A 23653-nucleotide genomic window follows, 5' to 3' on the forward strand; every position below is an offset into this window, starting at 1 on the left:
TCTCCTTCCATCCTATCTGCTTGAGCAGATTGCTGTCTCTTGTGGAAGCTGGGAACCTGATCTGCATGCCTGGTTTGTCCTTCCGATCCTCTCTTTCTTCATGCCTCTTCCACACTGTTATCTCCATTCTCTCCCTTTTTACTAACTGCTTGCTTCTTTTCTACCTATAAACACGTTTATGTTTACCCCATCCTCAAAAAAACCTTCCTGGATTCATCCATCTCACTAGCTCATATATTTCCTCCCTTTGTCACCATACCCTTTAAGAAAGCCATCTGTAATCAGTATTTTCACTTTACTTTCCTATCACTCTCCTTAACTCTTTGCTGTGTGACTTCTGACTTCATCAGTAGCACTCTTCTAAAGTTACCAGTGATCTCTTAATTGCCTTTATCCAATCAATTGCCAAGAATCTTATCAATTCTCTTACTTTAACAACATCTTTCATACCTATATCCCTGTCTTTGCTACTGTTATCCTAGTCCAGGCATTCCTCACCTCATGCTAGGACTTGATGTAGTACTCTAGTTGGTCTCCCTGCCTCAAGTTTTTCCCCATTCAAAATAATCTTCCTGAAGTATAGGTCTGATCATGTCAGTTCTTCCCTGTCATCTCTTTTAATGAATTCCAGTGTTTCTCTCTCATCTCCAACATCATATATACAATCTTTTGTTTGGCTTTTAAGGTTCTTTATAGCTTAGCCCTTTCCTGCCCTGTCAGTCTTCTGGAACTTCACTCCTTTCTATGTACTTTGCTACCCAATGACACTGGCTTACATCCTATCTCCCAAGTCTATGCATTTTCACTGGTTATTCCTTATGTTTAGAATACTTTGTTTTGTCTTTGCAAACACTTTCCCTGGTTCTCAAGTTTCTAGACAACCATCATCTTCTGCAAAAAGCCTTTCTTGGTACCCCTCCATGTTAGTGCCTTTCCTCTGTTTATTATCTCCCATTTTCCTTTTATATCATCTTTTACATGATTGTTTGCTTTTTAGCTCCTCCATCAGATTATGATTAGAAGGAACAGACTATTTCCTTTTTATCCTCAGTCCCAAGTCTAGTTCCTACAGCACAGTAGGTTAAATGGTTATTGACTTGACTCCATTAGTATTAAATAGGTATCCCAAATAGTTCAGAGATGAGGGAAAAGGCCTATATGCACAAGGATATTTTTAGCAACTTTGTTGGCCTGAATAACTAGAAACAGAATAGGTGCCCATAAACTGGGAGATTACTGAACAAACTGGTATATGAGTACCAATGGAATTCTGTTGCTGTGAAAATTGAGGAATGTGAGAGTCAGAAAAATATGGAAACATTTATATGAACTGATAAAGAGAATTGACTAAAGCCAGGAGATTATGTCCCATGATGACCAGTGTAATATAAAAGGAAACAACTATAAGATCTGAGGACTTAGAGCAGCATAGATCTAGTGTGATTTCTAACAAACCTAGAAGAAAGCGTATTGTTTACCATGACAAAGGCAAGTATAGGCAGAGGTGTACCCGACTTCTTACTATATAGTATATATCGACATATAGTGATTTAATTTTTATTATAAATGGAATAATTTTCTTATAAGGGATGGTTTCTACTTTAGAGGTGAATTTTGGACAGTAATATCATAATAAGATATTTTAAATTTTTTATTGTAGGGAGGATGGTGCAGAAAGGTTTAAAAATAGAGCCAATTTCTTACTACCTTTATAAGCTTAAATTCTAGTCAGTCCTTATTAAATAATTGTTCCTAGCTGAGATCAAACAGACACTTTGCTTTCTTGTTTCAGTTCTTTCATGTTGTAAATATGTTTTTTATTGTCCATTTAGTTTCCCATTTTTATGCATTTTTTATTGGTAATTTCACTGTCTAAAATGAACCCTTTTGTGCAGAAGTGTGCTATCTAGTATTTCTAAATACAAGAAGGTTGTGATGTACTTTATGGATAAAAATACATATATTAGATGAGCTTCATTCAAACCTCAATTTTAGCCATGTTGGTTGTGAGTTAGTTCATTGTTAAATCAGCAATACAGTACATACGAAAAAGGAAGATATCATTGATCAATCTATAGGTCAGACCACTCTGAAAACTGTAGAAGTAAATTTTGTGACCAGAGGCTTGCAAAAACCTAATTTTTTATTCCCCCTAGAAACACTAATTCAATTGCTAATCCTAATTCTCTATGCTCAGTAACTTCAGAATATTAAATGAAATTCAACTGAATATATTCCCCCCATGTTTTTTCTGATAGGAATTTCACCCTTTGTTGAATGTTCCTTGTTCTTGTTCTTCATGTCCTAAGATGTTGTTGATTGTTGTTGATTACTTTAAAAAAAAATAAAATAAAGAAAATTTTATGACAAGATGGCACTAAGGACTAGGTTCTTCAGGGAAAGGCATCACTTCTGCAGGTTTTGAAGGACAAGGAATTCTAAAAGACAGATGAAAATGACATGGGAGAGCCAATTATGGCACGGAGAAAGGAAATTTAGTATTTTTGATGAGGAACAGCAAAAAGTCAATTTGGCTAAGTTAAAGATATGTAATAGAGAAGTATTATTTGTGCGTATGTATGTATATATCGTGTGTGTGCGTGTGCACATACACGCAGGTGCCCATGTTCATATCAGGGTTGGATAGATAGATTGGGGCCAGATTGTAAAAGACCTTCAGAGCCAAATAGAAGAGATAATGGGAGAAGGATCAGAGTGTTTTGTTTGGCCAAGCAACATGGTCATATTTGGACTTTAGCAAAATTGCTTTTTGACAGCTGTGCAGAGGATAAATTTGAAAAGATTCAAGGAAAGACTAGTGAAGACCTTGCCATTGTCTAGATGAGTGGTGAAGAGGAATGGACTAGGGGGCTGGCTCTATGACTAGAGAAAAGAATGGATAGAGAAAATGGAAAGTTTTAGCATAATTAAATGTACGTGGTGAGGAAGAAATGAAGAGTTACAAATAATACAGAGAATGTTAATCTAATGCAAATGAAAGATAGTGGTCCTCTACCAAAACAGTAAATTTTGGAAGATGGTTTTGTGTTGGTGGAATGTTAAAAAGATTCATTTTTTGACATGTTAAATTTGAGATGTCAGGGAGATATTAAGATTTAGATACCTAGTTTGGGGAGGGGAAATAAAGAAACATTTATTGTCTACTTTGTGGCAGGCACTACACTAAGCATTTTACAAATACCTTGTTTTAACCTCACAACTCGAGTAAGTACATCCTATTACTAAGAAGACAAAAATTAAATGATTTACTCAGACAGCTTGTATATGTCAGTGACTAGTTTGGAATTACTATTTTCTTGCCTTAACCGTCTTTTAAAAATCTAATTTGTTTGTTGAGTTCCCTGAACATCAAATTGGCCTTCTGTATACCCACATCACCATCCCCTTTCTTCTTAATTCATCATTGTTTCTCTATATATCCAGATTCCATTTAATCTTTCAAACTTATTGTCTGTCGTTAGCTAACTTTATCTGCAAAATTGTTGAATTATAGATCATTACAACTTACTTTTACTCTTTTCAGTGAAACCTATCCCAAAAATCTAAGATTCTTGTCAGATTACTTAGATTTCTTGGCTGTCACAAATTCTAAGATGGAATTGTTAAGTGCTCATCCCTAAGGTTCCCATTATTTCCTTCATAGCAACCATTTCATTATTGGTCAAAATCTGATCTAAAATAACTGTTCTCCTTCCTCCATTTTGGGTGAATGATTAGATAGCTGTTAAGGCAAATTAAGAAATGATGCTTTAAAAAAAAAAGAAATGATGCTGCTTTGGTTTTGGCACAGAGTGTTCCAACATATGTCCTGATAATTAAAATACTCTGTCACTACTATAACATACCTTTATGCCATGTTTGTTATCTGTTTCCTGGACTGTTTCTTTTTTCTGGTTGAGTGTTCTCTAAAGTATTTGGTTTCTGCCTCAATTCTTTTTCAACCTAGTGTTCGCTATCATGCTTCCCTACTCTGATTTCTGGATTTACTAAAATGAGCATAGTTCTTTAGTTTATAGTACTCATCATCCATTCCTGTTCTCACCTCTTTTTCTTATCCAGTTTGTTTGAAATTTGATAAGTCTTTCTAGAGCCAAAGTCTACTCCTGGGTCTCATTACATCAAATTTTAGCAATAGCCAAATGAAGTTGGCATTCTTTCTAATGGGATTAGTTTCACCTTGTTTGTTACAATTAGGGCATTTGTGGATAAGATGAGGCCAGTGATTTGATTTTTATTTTTTCTGCTTTATTTCTTATTCTGTTTCTATTTTCTTTTCATTTTTGATGCCCTTTTATTTAGATTTGTTAAGGCTTCAGTTAGGTGAACTTTTCTTTCCATGTGTGGGCACACTCCTGCCAACAAGGGAGGGAGGGAGGAAACACTTGTATTGGGCTGCTGAGCAGAGGGGAGGGTGAAATGAGGAATGTCCTCAGCAAATGTAGGGAGAGGGAGGGAAGTAACCTAGTGCTCTGCCCCCATGAGCTGTCTACTTTACCTCCTGTCCACTCCCATTGGGCTGCTGGGCAAAGGGGCAGGTGAAGTGAAAATATGTCATCGGGCACAGTGAAGAGAGAGAAGGGAGTCCCAAGCCCCTTTGCCTTTCTAGTGACAAACTCTGGAGGTGGTAGGGAGGGTGGTCATGTGCCCACAGAGTGTGTTCTGCTTGCCTTCTTTGGCACATGTGCCATAGGATCACCATTACTGGGCTAGGCAATGGGGGTTAAGTGACTTGCCCAGGGTCACAAGCTTGGAAGTAAAATAAGAACCTAGGCCTGACTCTATCGATGGAGCTACCCAGCTGTCCCCCACATGCTGTCTTTCCTGTATTTTAAGCCATGGACTAGATATCCAATTCCTATTCTCAGGGATCATTTTTTTTAACTGTTACCTTCTGTCTTAGAATTTGTTAAATATGGGTTCCAAGGCAGAAGAGGAGATAGGTCTATGCATTTGGTGTTAAGTAATTTGATCAAGGTCACACAGTTAGGAATTGTATAAAACTAGATTTAAATGCAGGTCTTCCTAACTCTAGGCCTGGCTTTCTATCCACTGACCCACCTAGCTGCCCCTTTCTTTTAAAAAAAAATTTTGTTTTTCCCCAATTACATGTAAAAACAATTTTTTAACCTTTAAGTTCCAGATTCTCTCCACTTCCACCTTCCCTCCCACCCTTTACCCCCCCCTCCCTGAGACAATAAGCAATCTGATATACATTTTACATGTATGATCATATGAAACATATTTTCCATATTAGTCATTTTGTCGAAGGGATCTCAAAAATGGAAGTGAAATAACAGCCTGTTTTGATGCGCATTCTGACTCAATCATTTCTTCCTCCGTAGGAAGCTGACATTTTTCATCATTAGTCTTTGGAATTGTTTTGGATCAATGCCTTACTGGGAGTAACTAGATTGTTCACAGTTGTTTGACACAAAATATTGCTGTCACTGTGTATAAGGTTCTTCTGGTTTTGCTCACTTCACTTTGCATAAGTTAATGTAAGTCTTTCCAGATTTTTCCAGAATCATCCTGCTCATCATTTTTTTATAGCACAATAGTATTTCATTACAAGCATATACTACAACCTGTTCAACCATTCCCCAATTGATTGACATCTCAAATTCTAAGTTTTTGCTACCACAAAAAGCTGCAATAGCTATTTTTGTGCATATAGTTGTCCCCCCTCCCTTAATGAAATCTCTAGTAGTGCTTTTGATCTAGTAGATTGATCTAGATAGAATTGATCTATTACTATGTAGTTTTAGAATACTTTAGGCATAGTTCCAGTTTGTTCTCCAGAATGATTGGATTAGTTCACAACAAACAGTTCATTAGAGTCTCAATTTTCCCTTACAACAACCAACATTTATCATTGTCCTTTTCTGTTATATTGGCTAATCTGATGGGGAGAAGGTACCTCAGAGTTGTTTAAATTTGATTTTCTCTAATTGAATGACTTATTAGCATTTTTTCATTTAATTAATTAATTTCATTAATAAATTAATTTCCATTTAATTTTTTCATTTAATAATTTCATTTAATTCATTAATTGATTTAATTAATAAATTAATTTATTAATTTCATTTCATTTAATTTTTCATTTAATTGTAGATGACTTAGATTTCTCAGATATTATCTTAAACATCTCTTCACTAACCCACCTAATCTTTACTTTTTTTTGGGAACTATAGCTATCAATGAACAGCAGTGATCTAAACACTTAACTATGGCTTTCACATCTTCAGTTTTTTTGGCCCCAAACTGTATACTTTATACATAGGTTCATATATCCTCAATAACAGATTACAATACTTAATGCAAATATTTTTTCCCAATTTGATCTCTTCTTATCCTAGTTGCTAATTTTGGTTGTATAAAAGGTCTTAAATTTCATGTAATCTAAAGTATTTATCTTTAGTAATTGCCTCTCCTCTATTGGGTTAAGAACAAATAAAGAAACTGAGGCCCAAAGAGTTGAGTTACTAGAAAAGTCTGGAATTGTAGTCTTGTACTTATTCAGAAGATTTTGGTTTTAGTTCTAGCTTTACCATGTTACAGCTATGCAGTCTTCCAAACAAGACTTCCCTCTTTAAGTCTCACTTATATTATCTTTAAGATAGTAAATTATAATGCTTACATTATCTACCATTCTCTGAGAAAACAAGATATAGAATGTATGTTTGATAAATATTAGCAGTATGACCATGAGGCAGGCTGTACTTTATAATGGAAAGGCCACCAGATATGGAGTCAGAAGGCTTGGATTGCAGTCCTACATAGATAGGACTACCTTGAGGAAGTCTCTTTACTCTTTTGGACACCAGTTTCCACATTTATCAAATTTGGGATAATAACTTGATGACCTCAATCATACGTGAGTAACTGTCCTGCAATATTTCAATTCTCTCAACAAATAAGTGGCTGATTGGACAGAATTCAGTTCTTCTAATTGTCTTCAGTTCTCTATATCTATTTCACTTGTTAGCCACTGTTACAAGACTCCTACCAGGTTAGAAATCATTCTTAGTAAATTATTCTAGGATTCAAAGTGTTCTGAGGGTAGGAGAATCCCTACATTTTATAATACAATTGGTCATTTTCACTAGCTTTCTTTTTCTTGCCACATTGGAAATAAGGCCCAGCTTTCATTTTTGTCCATAATCTAAATACATAGACTAACCTTTGATCTAGCTAAGTTTCTAACCGCCCTACAAATATTTTCTCCTTGCCTCTCAAGTCCCTCTTTATCTCCAAATATCTCTCTTTAACCCCATTATCTTTGTAATCTTTTAAAAATGTCTTCTTAAATGACTAACTTTCCACCACTTCCTAGTCCCTGAAATAAATAAGTATGCTCAAGCAAAACAAATTAGCTCATTGGTCCTGTTCAATAAGGACAGCTAAGTGGCACAGTCTGGGCCTGGAAAAGGAAGGTTTCTCTTCCTGAGTTCAGATTTGGCCACTGACAATAACTAACTATGTGACCCTGGCCAAGTCACTTAGCCTTGTTTGGTTCAATTTCTTCATCTGTAAAATGACCTGGAGACAATGACAAATTATCTTTGCGAAGGAACTTCCAAAAGGGATCATAAAGAGTTGGACATAATCAAAAACAACAAACTTATCTGATAATGTATGCCTTGTTCCATAACTATAGTCCATCCTTCTTTTGAGAATTAGGAACTCCCAAGTATTCCCAAGTTTCTATAGCTATCAAGTCTATACTATGTATTTTAGCTACTGTATATTCTCTTATAGTCAACACTCATTTGTTATAATTTTGTTATATTGTCTAGAAGATAAGCACAGAACCACTTATTTTTATTTTTCTTATCTCATTGCCCATTGTTCATTCATTAACTAGTTGTTGGTCGTGTCAACAGCGGGACATTACCTTTTTCACAACAGATTATTTCTCCCTGATTTAGGAATGAGGTGCATAACCCAATAAAAAAATTTTTTTTTAGTGTCTACTATGTGTCATATTCAATGCTATGTTCAGGACATTAAAAGTCATTAACAGATTAGATACTGCCCTGAAGCTTACACTTGTCCAGGAAACACCCCCACACTTTAAAAATGTGTATATAAATTAATTCAAAGAAATAAGTTGCTTTATTATGTCATAGCCAAGTTTGTATGATTGACAGTGCACTTAATATATATTATTTCATAGAAACCTCAGCACAAATCTGAGTATTTTATATTCATTTTACAAATAAGGAAACTAGAGTTTTGACCTATGCATAGTTATTAATGCACATGAGACTAATAGATATCAGATATGAAATTCAAACTTGGGCTTCTTTTTGAGTCCAGGTACCATGCTCATTTTACTCTACTTGACTGCTAATTTTTGAGTAGCATATTTGTTTTCCTGTTAGAGATGTGTAAATCATTAAAGCTCTCCTTTGAGAATAACTAACAGACTGATTATAGAAGTCAGCATTAGATAGTGTTATTTTCATAGTAGAGTCAGTAAAGATCTGACAGCAAGTTAGGTGTAGGTTGGTAACAAACACAGACTAGTGTGTGTGTGTGTTCTCCATTCTTGAATGTAATGTCAAAATATTACAAAAATAAATGTTTTTAAATTGTCCCTACAATCCCCTCTCGCCCCCAAATTATCTCCCTCCCTCCCTTTCCCTAGAGGCTTAAATATAGCCTACTCACAATGGGCATATATATATATGTATATATGTATATATAATAGGAAATATAACCAAAGTAACATGTTCTTTATGTGTTATATTAACATTTAGGCCTCTTTTCATTCACCAGGATTATTATAAAATTATTAAAACACCTATGGATATGGGAACAATCAAGAAACGCCTGGAGAATAACTACTACTGGAATGCTCATGAATGTATCCAGGACTTTAACACGATGTTTACAAATTGTTACATCTACAATAAGGTAAGATCTTCATGGCTATTTTCCAATGGGAGATCTTGGGCTTCATTGTCACTTCCATTATTTCCTTTATTAAATTAGGAGATGAGATTATTAAGGCTTTAACCACTGATATTACAGGCAGTTATTTGAATACTCTTTAGGATCATAGAAAAATGTTGAATACTTAAAATAAATTTTAACCAAACTCTTTTGATTTTTGAATATGTTCCAGGATAGGATTTTGTTTGATTTGGTGATGTTTTAGTTACAGTCTGTATTCATTCTGATGCTCTTTCATTTCTTATTCTGTCCTATACCCTTACTATTGTTAGACTAATTCTAAGAATGTTGATAAAACATTGAAATGATATAATCTAAGATATAAAGCGGGAAGTAAGCTTAGAGATGGCCTGTTCAAGTGTTTCACTTAACACATTAATAAAATAAAGGTCAGAAAGGTGAAGTGTCTTACTCGAGGTCACATAGGCTTGTATATAGCAGAGAGGAGATCCTCTGACTCTATATCCATTATTTTTGACAAAACATTCATTTAAACAATGTAACTTGCTTTTTAAATTTTTTTTCTTTCTAATGACTGCCTTTTCTATTAGAAAAGAATGTAAGGGGGTCAACTGGGTGACTCAGTGGATTGAGAGTCAGGCCTAGAGACTGGAGGTCCTCCGTTCAAATCTGACCTCAGACACTTCCCAGCTGTGTAACCCTGGGCAAGTCACTTAACCCCCATTACCTAGTCTTTACTGCTCTTCTGTCTTGGAACCAATACATATTATTGGTTCCAAGACAGACGGTAAGGGTTAAAAAAAAAAAAAAAAGAATGTAAGATGATAAAGAGCTAGAGTTGGAGTGTAATTTTTAGCAGCCTCTAAGGTGAATCTTTCCTTTGTTCTAACCTACAGAATTGGCCATCATTTTAAAATTATTTACATTATTCAATGTAACCTTCTATAAAGCAGATCTTCCTGCCGAAGATTTAATTTTGAATTTAAATTCACTGCAGGATTTAGTAGAAATCTTGCCTTTGGGGGTCTCTCTTCTAAAAAGTGATAGGGAATGTGTTTGTTTGAATCTACTGTATTTGAAAACAGCCCCCACTGAAAATCTCTACACTGGTGAATAGTTTTTCCCCCCCAGTTAATTTAGAACTGTGTGAGAGACATAAAGTGTCTCCTAGCCTTTTCAGAACTACTTGTGCAGATTTGAAGTGTAATTGCAAAAGTATCCCCAGATTGACAATTGTATACTTTAGTACCTGTGCCAAGATAATAAATGTATACCAGAAAATATCATTACTATTTAACACTTATCACAGAAAATGAAAGCGACATCAGAGCTCATCTATCTTTATTATGCAGATATGGTTTCCAAAAAGGAAAGTGACTTTCCTGAGGTTCTATGGCCAGCAAGTGTTAGTTGCAGGACTTAAACGTAGATATTCAAACTCCCAAATTCATTTTTCATTTACACCATGCTAGTCACATCTTGTCAATTAGAATCATCCTTGAAAGGCACAGACACAAACTGCAACAAAAGACTTTAGTAATGACACTAGGAAGAGAGGCTTCAGTCTGTATTTGAAAAGTAGTAAATAGGAACCATGTTACTGCACAATGTTCAGAAAAGTAGCAGTGTAGGGTGCTGGATCTTGGGCTATACACATTGGAGTGCTGGGTAAGGAGCTGTCACTTGGTTTGCTATGGTGTGGACAGTGCTGCCTGACTCACCATATGTGTCTCGTTAATCCAGCCAGGAGATGACATAGTCTTAATGGCAGAAGCTCTAGAGAAGCTCTTCTTGCAGAAAATCTCTGAATTGCCCCCAGAAGAAACTGAAATCGTAATAGTCCAGGCAAAAGGAAGAGGACGTGGGAGGAAAGAAGCAGGTAGAGTAACTGGTGCTGATGACCTCAGACACTCCCTTCTTTGCTCCAGGAGCGACCCCACGTTACACATCTAACAATCATTCCAATGTCCCTTGTTCTATGTGGGAAACTGGAGATTCTAGTGCTTTTGGCAACCTGTAACCCGTTTCAGTCATAAAAGTTTGAAAAGAGTCCATTTGTTTCCTTTTTAGCCACACACACACCCTCCCCCCTTGTTATTCTTTCCACAGAATTAAATTGGGGCTAGAGAGGATTCTTTGGAATTTTTGAGTAGTCTTAATTTCAGTGCCAAAAGCATTGAGGGAAAATTGTAACTGAAAAATAAACATATAATTATTACCCTTGAGATCTTCTGTCTAAACCCATGGGACAGAGCAATGATTTTGGTACTCTCATTGAAGGTTTTTCACAGACTATATTAGTGTTGAATTGAGAAAGATTTGCAAAATTCGTGGCACTTTTTATCATTAGCATTTAATCTGCTTAATAGTTACTTGATGAATATAATGCCTTTTTTTGACAAAGATAGACTGGTGGAATCTCCTAAAACTGGGTAATAAACTGCAGGTCAAAATAAGATTAGAACACCTTGATTTATTAGTCTATTTTGTTTTCCTTTTTTTTTTTAAATAACTTGGCAATATGAGTACACCTAACATACATTAGTCTTGATCCATATTTGGTTATATCCTCCATGTTGGCTTACCTCAAAATTCAAATATTCACCTGGAGGAAAAGAACATTTTGAATTGTTGCAGTTTTTGATTGCAAATGAAAGTTATTTATAAAATGTTTCTTTCCTATATCTATTAGCAGCCCCAATCAATTAGAAGTAACATTTTTGACATTTTAAAACCAAGGCAGATTGGAATTTGTTTTATTTATCTCTCAGATATTTTCCCAGTTAAATTCAGCTCTCTTCTTTGCCATGTTTGAATGCAGCTGTATTAAAACGAACTGACTGGTAGTGGTGGGACTAGACCATTGAAATGCTACTTAGAGGATTCAGTTAATTTAATCAGGCCACTGTTACGTACAAGGTACTGTACTAGGTTCTGGGAATACCAAAAGACAAATAAAACAGTCCTTGTTATCTAGGAACTTAACTACTGCCTGCTGGGGAAGACAAGTAAAGGTATATATAGATTGGCTATCAGATGAATCTGGATTAGTATTTCTCTGGCTCCTAATTAAGTTTTTGTAATGAAAACTATACAGTTCAATTGTCAGAGAGAAACTTCATTCTTAGTATAGGGTTATTTTGTTATAATTGTCAGATGGAGATAAAATGAACCTTGAATTAACTTAACTTTAAATGTATTGTTTACAAGGATACAGTTCTGCAAGGCAGAATTGGAAGTGTAGATCTCCCAAGCTTACCTAAGAATAAAACCAGAGGAGCAGAAAACACTAAACTAGAAAAGCCTTGAAAGAGGAAAGATTGTCCAAAAAAACCTCAGTAAAAACTGTTATGGGAGATTACCTTCATTCACTAGTTTTCCTTTACAAGCTTAGGATACCTCAGGTGTTAGTACCTACATGATGCCTTTCCTGATCCCTACAATTGTTTGAGCAGATAGTCTCCCACCCTTACCCCCCTCACCCCCCCCCCAAAACCACCAAACTTTTTGTTTGTATTTTAGCATGTGTATAGGTTGTCTCCCCTATTAGAATATCAAGAATTGTTTGCTTTTGTCTTTATATTCTCTGTAACTAGCACAGAACCTAACATATAGTAAGCATTAATAAATGGCTACTGATTTATTCCTCCCCAATTTTTTTTTTCCTGCCACAGATTTTAGAGAAGCACAGGGTTACAAAATTGTGGCTATCACTGCAGAAATTCCTGCAAAAGTTGTTGGCCCTTTTTGATTTGAGATCTTTCCTCATTCTACTGATTCAGGAGTGCTTTTCAAAATGGTAGCCTTGTGTTAAAGTATGAAGTTTTTTTTTCTGTATTCAAACCATATATTCTTGGGCATAGTGTATATTTTGCTCTTGCTCTTTGTTCTAGACCTCAAGCATTAAATGATAATTTTATGACACAACCTTAAAGATAGATCTTAAGAAGATCATCTGGAAGTAGCAAGTGTTCTAGAGGGTTAGTCACAGATTTGTATAACAACTTCTAAAATTATCTATGATGTATTTTGCTTCTATTTTGGGTGTGCTCATAAAACTGGAAAATTAGGGCTGCATTTTAGTGATTTTTTTATTTGTACAAACTGAGTACTGCTTAAATTTAATACATTATTTGTTTATCTATTTTTCTACTCCTACAACTCTAAATTATTTATCCTGACAATTGTATATAACCATTTTCCCCTTTATCTTTGACAGTGACATCAAAACCTGGAGCCTCAGTGGTACCAAACACGACTCAAGCATCAACCCCACCCCCAACACAGACCCCTCAACAGAATCTTCCGCCTGTACAAACTCATTCCTTTCCTGCTGTAACCCCTGATCTTATCATCCAGACTCCAGTAATGACAGTGGTGCCTGCCCAGACACTTCAAACTCCCCCACCCCAACCCCCTCCCCCACCACCCCCACCACCCCAGGCTCCCCAGCCAATTCAGACACACCCACCCATCATTGCAACTGCCCCACAACCTGTGAAGGTGAGTATAACTTGTTATTCAGTTACTAGAAAATAAAATTAGGAAATTTAGAGATTATGTTCTTACTGTCTGAGTCCTCTTTACATTTACAATGACAAATTTAGTAAAAAAAAATACTGTCAAAGTTTGTAATTTCAGAGAATTTACAGATAATACATAAAGCTAATAAGAGTCACCTGGTTTGTAATAAACTTCAAAACATTTGTAAATTTTTGTTTTTGAGGGGTACATATTAAAAATTTACAGATGAAAGGTTATAAGATAACTGAACTTAGTGCTTGCTTTATAAATCACTTAAGTATATCAAGAATTTAACTGATTTTATGCCCCATATACAGAATCTCATGTCTTATGTTGAAAGGATCATACCTAGAGATATATCATACCAAATAGTGCTTATTGTCAGAAGGTTAGGTTTACTGAGCCATCTAGACACCCGTTTATCATGAAATTGCTATTATGACTTTTTCTCCTGTCGCCATCATATTCTACACAGATTTTAGGGTCTGGGTTCATGCATATCAAGGATATTTTTATTTAGCAGGGCAAAGAAATGGTAAAAGCATCTAGAAGACAGAGGAGCTTTTAACTTAAAAGGAAGAGTGACTCCCATATTAACTCAGTTTCTAACTTTTGTTCCCATTTGTGTGCAGACAAAAAAAGGGGTGAAGAGGAAAGCAGACACCACCACACCCACCACCATTGACCCCATTCATGAGTCACCTTCACTGCCCACGGAACCCAAATCTACAAAGCTGGGCCCCCGTCGGGAAAGTAGCCGCCCAGTAAAGCCTCCAAAGAAGGATGTCCCGGATTCCCAGCAACATACAGTAGAGAAGAGTAATAAAGTGTCAGAGCAATTAAAATATTGCACTGGCATTATCAAGGAGATGTTTGCCAAGAAGCATGCAGCCTATGCTTGGCCTTTCTATAAACCTGTGGATGTGGAAGCCTTAGGCCTGCACGATTATTGTGATATCATCAAGCATCCAATGGATCTGAGCACAATCAAAGTAAGTAATTGTTTAGGTTACTGAAGTATGTAGTCTACTTGAGTGAGGAAAACTAGGACATTTCAGTGGTCTGGAATTATGTTTTTACCTGTTAAGGAATTCTTTCATAGCAGAGTTGCAATAGTGAAATAATAGCCAACTTCTGCTATTAACCATTGCTTAACCATTTCTTCTTAGCATCCCTCCTAAATTGGCATAATTCAATAATGTGGCAATAATTTTCACTTGTGACATTTTCTAGTCCCTTGATAGTTATGCATAAATTTGCCGAAGTTTTCTATCTTGACATTTGTTGCTTGTTTGGCCCAGTTACATTTATATTTTACTATCATAACTACCAGCTCCCCCTGCTGGGTATTTGAGATAGCTGACCTCTGCTGCAGCCTAAATTGCTCTTATTTTGCTAATTTGTTGGTTAATATTTTGGTCAGGTTTTTCCTCTCTTTTTTTGAACACTGGACATTGAGAAAAGTGCAGGGTTTTTGTTCCTGTCTTTTGGTGAGGTGAACTGACTGACTTTATTAGTGCTTCAGTAATAACTTATGGATAGTCCACATTTCTTTAATACTATAAGGCATGTAAAATTTTTTCCTCCCAAAAGCCTGAAGGTTGGCTTAACACATGTGTGGTCACATTCATTTTATAGATAAGCTCAATGATATGTTTTAATTTTCCCTGGCTTATGCATGTCATATCAGACCCATGACTCAAACTCAAGTCACTTGTAACTTCAAGTCCAGTATTCTTTCTACATACTGTGACTCCTTTTGACTTTGCCTATATCTAAATACTTGCTTATTGGGGAGTTTTTGTTGTAAGTAACAATATTATACCAGTTTATAAATGGGGAAATAGGCACAGTAAGATAGAGAGACTTGCTCATGGTTTGATAGCTAATTGATGACCAAATCGGGACCAGAACTCATTTTCTGACATCCTGCCTAGTCATCTTTGTGTGGTGCTCTCCATTCATCCTGTAGCTGGGAGAATAGCTAGTCAAAAGTATTATTGTCTGGGACAGCTCAGGACAGTGTATCAGAGCAAACCTCGCAAATTATAAATTAGTTTAACAATCTAGTTGTCATCTTCAATTGATGCTTCCTCTCATTATTGGAACTATAAATGCAAACTACTGATATCAGGTGTTAGAATAACTTAAAAGGCATTCTCCATGCATGTATTAAACACATTCTAGAAATTGCCATATTTTCTGAAAGCTGTCTTTCCTAGACCTTTGGTGCATGCATGTGGGTCTGGGTGTTTGTGCTATTAATCATGATATTTTTTTCCTTTTAGTCTAAACTGGAGACCCGAGAGTACAGAGATGCTCAGGAATTTGCTGCAGATGTCCGATTGATGTTTTCCAATTGTTACAAGTACAACCCTCCTGACCATGAGGTAGTAGCCATGGCACGTAAGCTGCAGGTGAGAATTTTAGGGATTGTCAGAGTAACCATTTTCTCTGTTTAGATTAAACAGCTCAATAACTTGGACACTGAATTTTTATCACTCTGTCCATACTTAGGAAGACTTCTAATGAGTTTAAGTAATATTTTCTTTTAGCCATATTGACTTAGCATAGAAGGAATTCAAGATAAGAGGCAACATGTTGCAGTAGGAAAGACTGGATTTGGAGCCTAAGGACATGGATTCAAACCTGGGCTCAGTTGCTTAACCCTTGTGTGACCTTGAACAGATCACTTCCCATATCTGGGCCCCAGTTTCTTTATCTGTTAAATCATGCTCCTATGAAATGGGAGAACTAATAAAGGTCAATGTGTGCAAACTAGTGGGAGTACAGACTTGTCCTAGCTTGTATTTAATGAGTTTAGTTTTGAGGTGAGTGCGTAGGACTGAGGTAGAATAGTAACTGGCTCTTTGAATCAAAATAGAATAATCCCTTCATATTGGGTCTTTATAGAATGATAAAAAGTTTTTTAAAAAGACAAAGTACCATTTATCTTAGACCTGGGTATCTTCTATTGGCTCTCCAACAAAGTTATCTAATCATTTGAAATTTTTACAAAGCATCCGTAGTCCACAATCAGAGCAGTGGTTCCTTACAGCCTCCTTTTCTTTAATCACATAAATCTTCTCAAGTACCAAAAGGTAGAAACACTCTTAAAGTTTTTGGATCAATCCAGGTAGATTTGCCACCTATGTGTATCCAAACTTGTCATTGGTGCTGAACTCAGCATTTAGTTAAATTAGTCCTCTGATGATAGATATGTAGACTGTCGCAAAAAATGGGCCACCAAACTGTACATAAGGATCCCCAGGGTCCTCATATTAAACCTAGATAGTTATCTATCTTTTGTATTTTTATTTTTGGAATATTTCCCAATTACATTTTGATCTGGTTCAGGCACACTGTGGACCACAGTGTGCTTGACCCCTTTGATCTAATCTGTTGCTGAGTCCTTCTTAGAAGCTTTTGGACCTTGATAGTCAGCCAAAACTTAGACTGATTTAGACTTAATTAATTAGACTTCATTACTAAAAACCCAGAGTCACCTTTACCACGATAAACCTTTGATTTATATAAATTCAACTTATGCAAATTTGGCTTTATGTAAAGACTTCTAAATGTAATTAGCATTTCAAAAAAAACTGTTCATTTTACTGGGTAGTACTGCGCACCTATTCATTCATTATTTACTTATTATTTTTTAACTTCTCCAAATGAAAACAAATGAACAAAGGGAGTATTGCCATTGGATCAAGAGCTTGACTTAAAACCCCTGTTGCCAAGAGAGAACCTTTGCTCCATTTTACCCATCTTCTCACATGTCTGGATTCTGCATGTTATCTGCCTAACCTCTCTAGTTCTGAATCTGGCACCTACATTGCTGGCCCCAATCCCTATGTGTTCCTCCTTCTACTCTCACTTCTCCAACCCTAGCTTCCACATGTCCTTGAACTATCTGCCTTTCTCCTCCCTCCACATGCTCATGGCCTCCTTCCCACCTCCCTTCCTCATGTCCCTAGGCAAATTCACATTATGTCAAAATTGCTTTCTGTAGAGACCTTTGGAATGTGTATTTACATAAAGTGAGAACTGTTGGTGGGTGGGTGTCTGTCTCCATGTCTCTGTCTGTCTTTAGGTCCTTAGTAGAGGACCATTTACAGTCAGTATTTTTCATTACTAGAAATGTATAATTAATTCCTACCTGTCATTTACATTCCCACTGTATTATAGTGTTTTATCTCTTTACAGTTTGTTCGTTATACTTCTATAACAAAATAGCAGTCTAATTTATTTTTACTGTTAAAGCACTGGTATTCAATCTCTGTTTTCAGTATAATTGGGTGGGCCCATTGTCTTATATCCTTTTCCTGAATTTTTAATTATAGCAGTTCCTGGTTATAGACTGCCTAGAGCTAAATGCACAAATTCTCTATTTATAAAATACATAGAGAGGTAGGGAGGTTATAATAGAAAGAGTATTTGGAGTTACATCTAGCTTTGAATTCATTCCTACCTCTGGTTGTGCCACCCTTACTTTAGTCTTCTAGGGTTCTTTCTAATAATATAAAAACAAAACTGAGATAAAGATGACTGAGGCTATTTTTAAAAAGTATAATTCTTCTGATTTGCATATTTTTCACCAACTCTTTAAATTGATCGTTTATGTTCCTCTCTACTTTTCAAGGGGGAGCGGGTACCCAGCCTGGACATTTCAAACCCTTAGTTTCCATGGTAACAATTTTCCTTAAAGTAGTAGTTCTTTTTAGATGACTTTGCCCAAACCTTCATTTCACAGTTGATTAGGGCCCAGTGAAGTTAAGTGATATAAAAGCCAGGGTTTAAATCCAAGTCTTCTGAATCTAAATATGCCATTCTTTTCATTAAATCCCTTCCAAAGATTGAAGGAAAAATATAATAAAATAATTGATAGTCCCTTGAACCTTAAAACCCTTAATTAGCAATGCTCTGGATACTCAACAAATAGGAGAAAGGCTTTACCTTTTTGACCCTCACCCCATCTTTCAGTTTGCTGTAAGAACATAGGTCTACGGTCTGGGTAACAGCTTGTTAGCAGCATCCTATATATAAAGCTTCTCTGGACACATCAGGAAAGGAAGGACTCAGACATTGGTGGTCTTCCTTTCTTTCATGCCTTTCCATTTTGCTATTGATCTTGCTTTGACTTTGTTTTAAACTTTTTTTTTATCATGGATGATGTATTTAGGAATCATTCTTGAAAATATTCAATAGTTTTAACATTGATTCATCCTTTCATCCCTCAGTTTAGAAAACTGGTGTGAAGGATTATATTTCTATCTCTTCCTTATTTGTCCAGATTTTACAGACCAGTATCTAGCTTTTTAGTTTCTTAGCAAGACCAGTGTCATTCATCCCATTTTCCTCCTTAAAAAGTGTCATTAGGAGATTAGGCCACTTTTTTGTTTGTTTATTCCTAGTATCTATGTCTTCAATCTATAATACCTTCTGTGTCTTTTTTCAGATGAGTCAGCTTAAGGCCATAGAGATTGATTTACATGTGGTCATATAACAAGTAAGGCACTTCTGGAACCCATATTTTCAGATGCCTAACCCATTGCTTTCTTTTATGGTATTATACCATTACACATTACCTTCCAGTCTCATCAAAGGATGAGAAAACGGTGGTAAATTTTATTCTGTTTATCTGGAGTATTACTTTACTACATAAAGGATATTGTAATAGCAAAATATAAGTGATTTGTTTCATATTTCAGAGACATTGGCTGAATTACTTGCTGCTACATGAGACTTTCCTTTGCACTAGCTGTCCTTGTTGCCTGGAATGTTCTACCTCCTTACTTCTGCCTCTTGAAATCTCTTAATGCCTTTCAAAACTAATAAGTAACAAATGTTTTTTCTGATATATAATAGCAGACTTCTTTTATGTATTTATTTAAAAAATATTTTTTCCATGTTTACATGATTCATTTTTCCCCCTCTTTCCTTCCCACTCCCAGAGCCAACAAGCAATTCCACTGGGGCTTACAAATGTTGTCACTTGATACTTATTTTCACATTATTCACTTTTGTTATTGTAAAAATTAAAGTTAATCTCAAATAATAAATATTCTATTTTAAGAGATTTGTTAATGATTTTTAGAAATAAAGGAGTAAAAAAACACTTGCCTATGGCTAATCAACCTGTTCAGAAACCCCACTTACCATCGTAGTTGCAACCCAGGAAGCAAAAAGACTGAGACCAACAACCCCACTAAATTTATCCTTCTGTCTACAGGAAGTACGTAATGATAGGAGGTCAGTGGGCTCCTGGGAAATGCAGTGTTTAGGGTAACAAATTTCCAATTATACACTATCAAGCAATTTTTTTTAAGGCCTAGACCACAAATCACATATCCGTATATATGATAAATGATGTCATATCTTTTGCTTTTGCATTTCTACTCCCATAGTTCTTTCGATGTGAATAGCATCCTTTTACATAAGTCCTTCATTATTGTCCTGTCTTGATGTATTTCTACTAGGAGCAAGGTCCATTAAATTGGATTTTTCCACAATATTTTACTTTCTGTGTACAATGTTCTTCTGGTTCTGCTTATTTCACACTGCGTAAGTTGATTAAAGTTCTCCCAGTTCATCATTCCTTATAACACAATAGTATTCCATCACTATCATATACCATAATTTGTTTAGCCATTGCCCAATCTTGAGACAACCCCTCATTTTATAGTTTTTTGCCACTACAAAGAGCAGTGCTATGAATATTTTTGTACACATATTTTTTCCTTATTATCTCTTTGGGGTGCAAACCCAGTAGTGGTATAGCTGGATCAAAGGGCATGCATTTTTAAAAAGCTTTTTGCACATTGTTCAAAATTGCCTTCCAGAATGCCTGGATTAATTCACAACTCCACCAGCAATGCATTAGTGTCCCAATTTTGCCACATCCTCTCCAACATTTATTATTTTCCTTTACTTTCATATTGGCCAGTCTGTTGGTTGTGAGGTGATACCTCAGCATTGTTTTGAATTGTGTTTCTCTAATTATGAGAGATTTATAACACTTTTTCATGTGATAATTGCTAGTTTTGACCTTTATCTGAAAACAGCCTATTCATGTTCCTTGACCATTTATCAACTGGGGAATGGAATGGCTTGATTTTTTTTTTCCTTTTTGTACAATTGACTTAGCTTCTTACAGATTTGAGAAATTAGACCTTTATCAGAGTTTTTGTTACAAATTTTTTTTTCCCCCAATTTGTTGCCTCCCTTCTAATTCTGGTTGTATTGGTTTTGTTTAAGTCATTTACCCACTCTTGAGTTAATCTTGAAATAGGGTGTAAGATGTTGATCTAAGCTTAATTTCTACTGTACCATTTTCCAATTCTCCTAGCAGTTTTTGTCAAATAGTATATGCCCAATGCTAGGATCTTTGGATCTATTGAACAGTATTTTGCTACTGTCATTTACTCCAAGTCTATTCTAATTCTTTAAAAAAGTGTTTTGATAGTTTGATAGGTATTGTACTGAATAAGTAAATTAATTAATGTAGGATTGTAATTTTTTTATATTGGCTCATCAATTGATGTTTTTCCAGTTGTTTAGATCTAGTTTTATTTGTGTGAAGAGCGTTTTGTAGTTATGTTCATATAATTTCTGAATTTATCTTGGCAAGTAAGTTCTCAGGTATTTTATCTTGTCTAGAGTAATTTTAAATGGAGTTCCTCTTTCTAACTCTTGCTGCTGGGTTTTGATGGAAACAGGAATGTTGATGTACGCTGCAACTTAGCTAAAGTTATTGTTTCTACTAGTTTTTTAGTTGATTTTCTTGGATTCTCTAGGTAAATCATCATGTCATCTTCAAAGGGTGATATTTTAGTTTCCTCATTGCCTACTTTGGTCCTATCGATTCCTTTTTCTTATCTAATTGCTACTACTAGCATTTCTAGTACAATCCTAAATAGTAGTGGTGATAATGGGCATCCCTCTTTAACTCTTGATCTTATTGGGAAACCATCTAACTTAATCCCCATTGTATATGATACTTGCTTATTAGTTTAAATAAATTTTGAGGGAAGGCCTTTCTATATTCCTATATTTTCTAGTGTCCTTAATAGGAATGGGTGTTGTATTTTGTCAGAAGCTTTTTCTGCATCTATTGAGATAATCATGTGATTTCTGTTAATTTGGTTGTTGATATGGTCAATTATAAAGATGATTTTCCTAATATTAAACTATCCTTGCATTCCTGATATAAATCTCACCTGGTCGTATTATATAATCCTTGTGATAACTTCTTGTAGCCTTTTAGCTAGTATTTTATTTAATATTTTTGCATGTAGGTTCATTTAGGATATTGGTCTATAGTTTTCCTTCTTTGTTTTTGGTCTTCCTGGCTTGAGAATCATCAGTACCATATTTGTATCATGAAAAGAATTTACCTGTTTTGTCAAATAGTTTGCATAGTATTTGGATTAATTGATCTTTAAATGTTTGATAGAATTCACTTGTGAATCCATCTGGCCCTGGTGGTTTTTTCTTAGGGAATTCTTTGATGGCTTGTTCAATTTCTTTTTCTGTTATGGAATTATTTAAGTATTCTATTTCCTCTTCTGTTAATCTGGGCAATTTATATTATAAATATTCATCCACTTCACCTTGCTTGCCATAATTATTGCCATGTAATTAGGCAAAATAGTTCTTAATTACCTTAATTTTCTCTCCATTAGAGGTGAGATCACCCTTTTCATTCAAGATAGCATTTATTTGGTTCTCTTTCTTTTTATTAATAAGATTAACCAATACTTTGATTTTTTTTTTCAAAATACCAGCTCCTCTAATTTATTAGTTTATTAGTTTCTTTACTTTCAATTGTATTGATTTCTCCTTTGATATTTTTTATTTTTATTTTTTTATTTTCCACTTGGTCTTTATCTGAAGGTTTTTAATTTTTCTTTAGTTTTTTTTAGTTGCATATCCAATTTCTCTTTGTTGTTAATATGGACACTCAAAGATATAAAATTTCTCCTTAGTACTGCTTTTGTGGTATCCCCAAAATTTTGACAGGTTGCTTCCTCGTCATTTTCTTCAGTGAAATCATTATTTCTATGTGTTGTTCTTTAATCAGTTTTGGAGAAACAGATTATTTAATTTCCAATGTACCCTTACTAAATTGTACTTTTTATTGTATCATGATCTGGAAAAGTTTCATTTACTATTTTTGCTTTTTTGCATTTGTTTGCAATGTTTTTATGCCCTAGAACATGGTCAATATTTGTGAATGTATCATGTGCTACTACAAAGAAGGTGTATTCCGTTTTGTCCCTATTTATTTTTCTCCATATATCTATTAACTCTTTAATTTTTCTAAGATTTAATTTATGTCTCTTTCTTATTTACATTTTGGTTTGATTATATCTGATGAAGGAAGGTTGAGGTCTTCCACTAATATAGTTTTCCTATTTATTTCTTTCATAAGTTCAAATAGTTTACCCTTTAAAAATCTGGATACTATACTATTTGATGCATACATGTTTTGAGTACTGAGATTTCTTCATAGTCTGTACTGCCTTTTATCAAAATGTAGTTACCTTCCTTATTTCTTAATTCAGATTTCTTTTTACATTGGCTTTGTCAGTTATCACGATTAAGACTCCTGCCTTTTTCTCAGTTGATGCCCAATATATTCTGTTCCAGCCTCTTACCTGTGTGTCTACCTGCCTCGTGTTTGTTTCCCGTAGACAACATATTGTAGGATTTTGTTTTTTAATCCACTCTTTCTGCTTCTGTTTTATGGGTGCATTCATGCTATTCAAAGTTATGATTACCACTTGTGTATTTCCCATCACTTTAATTTCCTCTTTTAGTCCTGCCCTTTATTCTTTCACTATTTCCTTCTACACCAGTGTTTTGCTTTTAATAAGTCCCCCTTTCCCGCATCCTAATTTTACTTTACTTTCTACCCCCTCCTTTCTGATTCCCCTCTTTTTTCTCTTTTAAGATCTGTTAATCACCACCATATACAAGGCCCTCCTCCCTTTCAATACTCCTTGCCCCCACTCCTCCCCTTCATCATTCCTTCTCAACTTCCTTGTAAGATAAGACTAAGGTTTTATGTATTACCTATTACCACTCTCTTCCTCTCCTTCTTATTTCTCTGTGCCTGCTTCCACCCTCCATATACCACTTTATGTAGCATAATTTATCCTGTTTTTCTTCTTCTTCAAGTTTT

General features: G+C 35.2%; 1 protein-coding gene across 5 annotated transcripts in view; it reads left to right on the forward strand.

Moving 5' to 3' along the window:
* The window catches only part of BRD4 (bromodomain containing 4), a 165882-nt gene that overhangs the window by 78042 nt on the left and 64187 nt on the right, over positions 1 to 23653 (forward strand). For all 5 annotated transcript variants that reach the window (XM_056822339.1, XM_056822341.1, XM_056822340.1 and 2 more), the window contains exons 3-7: positions 8803 to 8940; positions 10684 to 10819; positions 13160 to 13443; positions 14097 to 14456; positions 15753 to 15881. In XM_056822339.1, the coding sequence (XP_056678317.1) occupies positions 8803 to 8940; positions 10684 to 10819; positions 13160 to 13443; positions 14097 to 14456; positions 15753 to 15881 (1047 nt within the window). The remainder of the gene's footprint in view (positions 1 to 8802; positions 8941 to 10683; positions 10820 to 13159; positions 13444 to 14096; positions 14457 to 15752; positions 15882 to 23653) is intronic.

The sequence above is a fragment of the Monodelphis domestica genome, chromosome 3 (genome assembly GCF_027887165.1).
Source record: "Monodelphis domestica isolate mMonDom1 chromosome 3, mMonDom1.pri, whole genome shotgun sequence".
Classification (NCBI taxonomy): Eukaryota; Metazoa; Chordata; class Mammalia; order Didelphimorphia; family Didelphidae; genus Monodelphis; species Monodelphis domestica.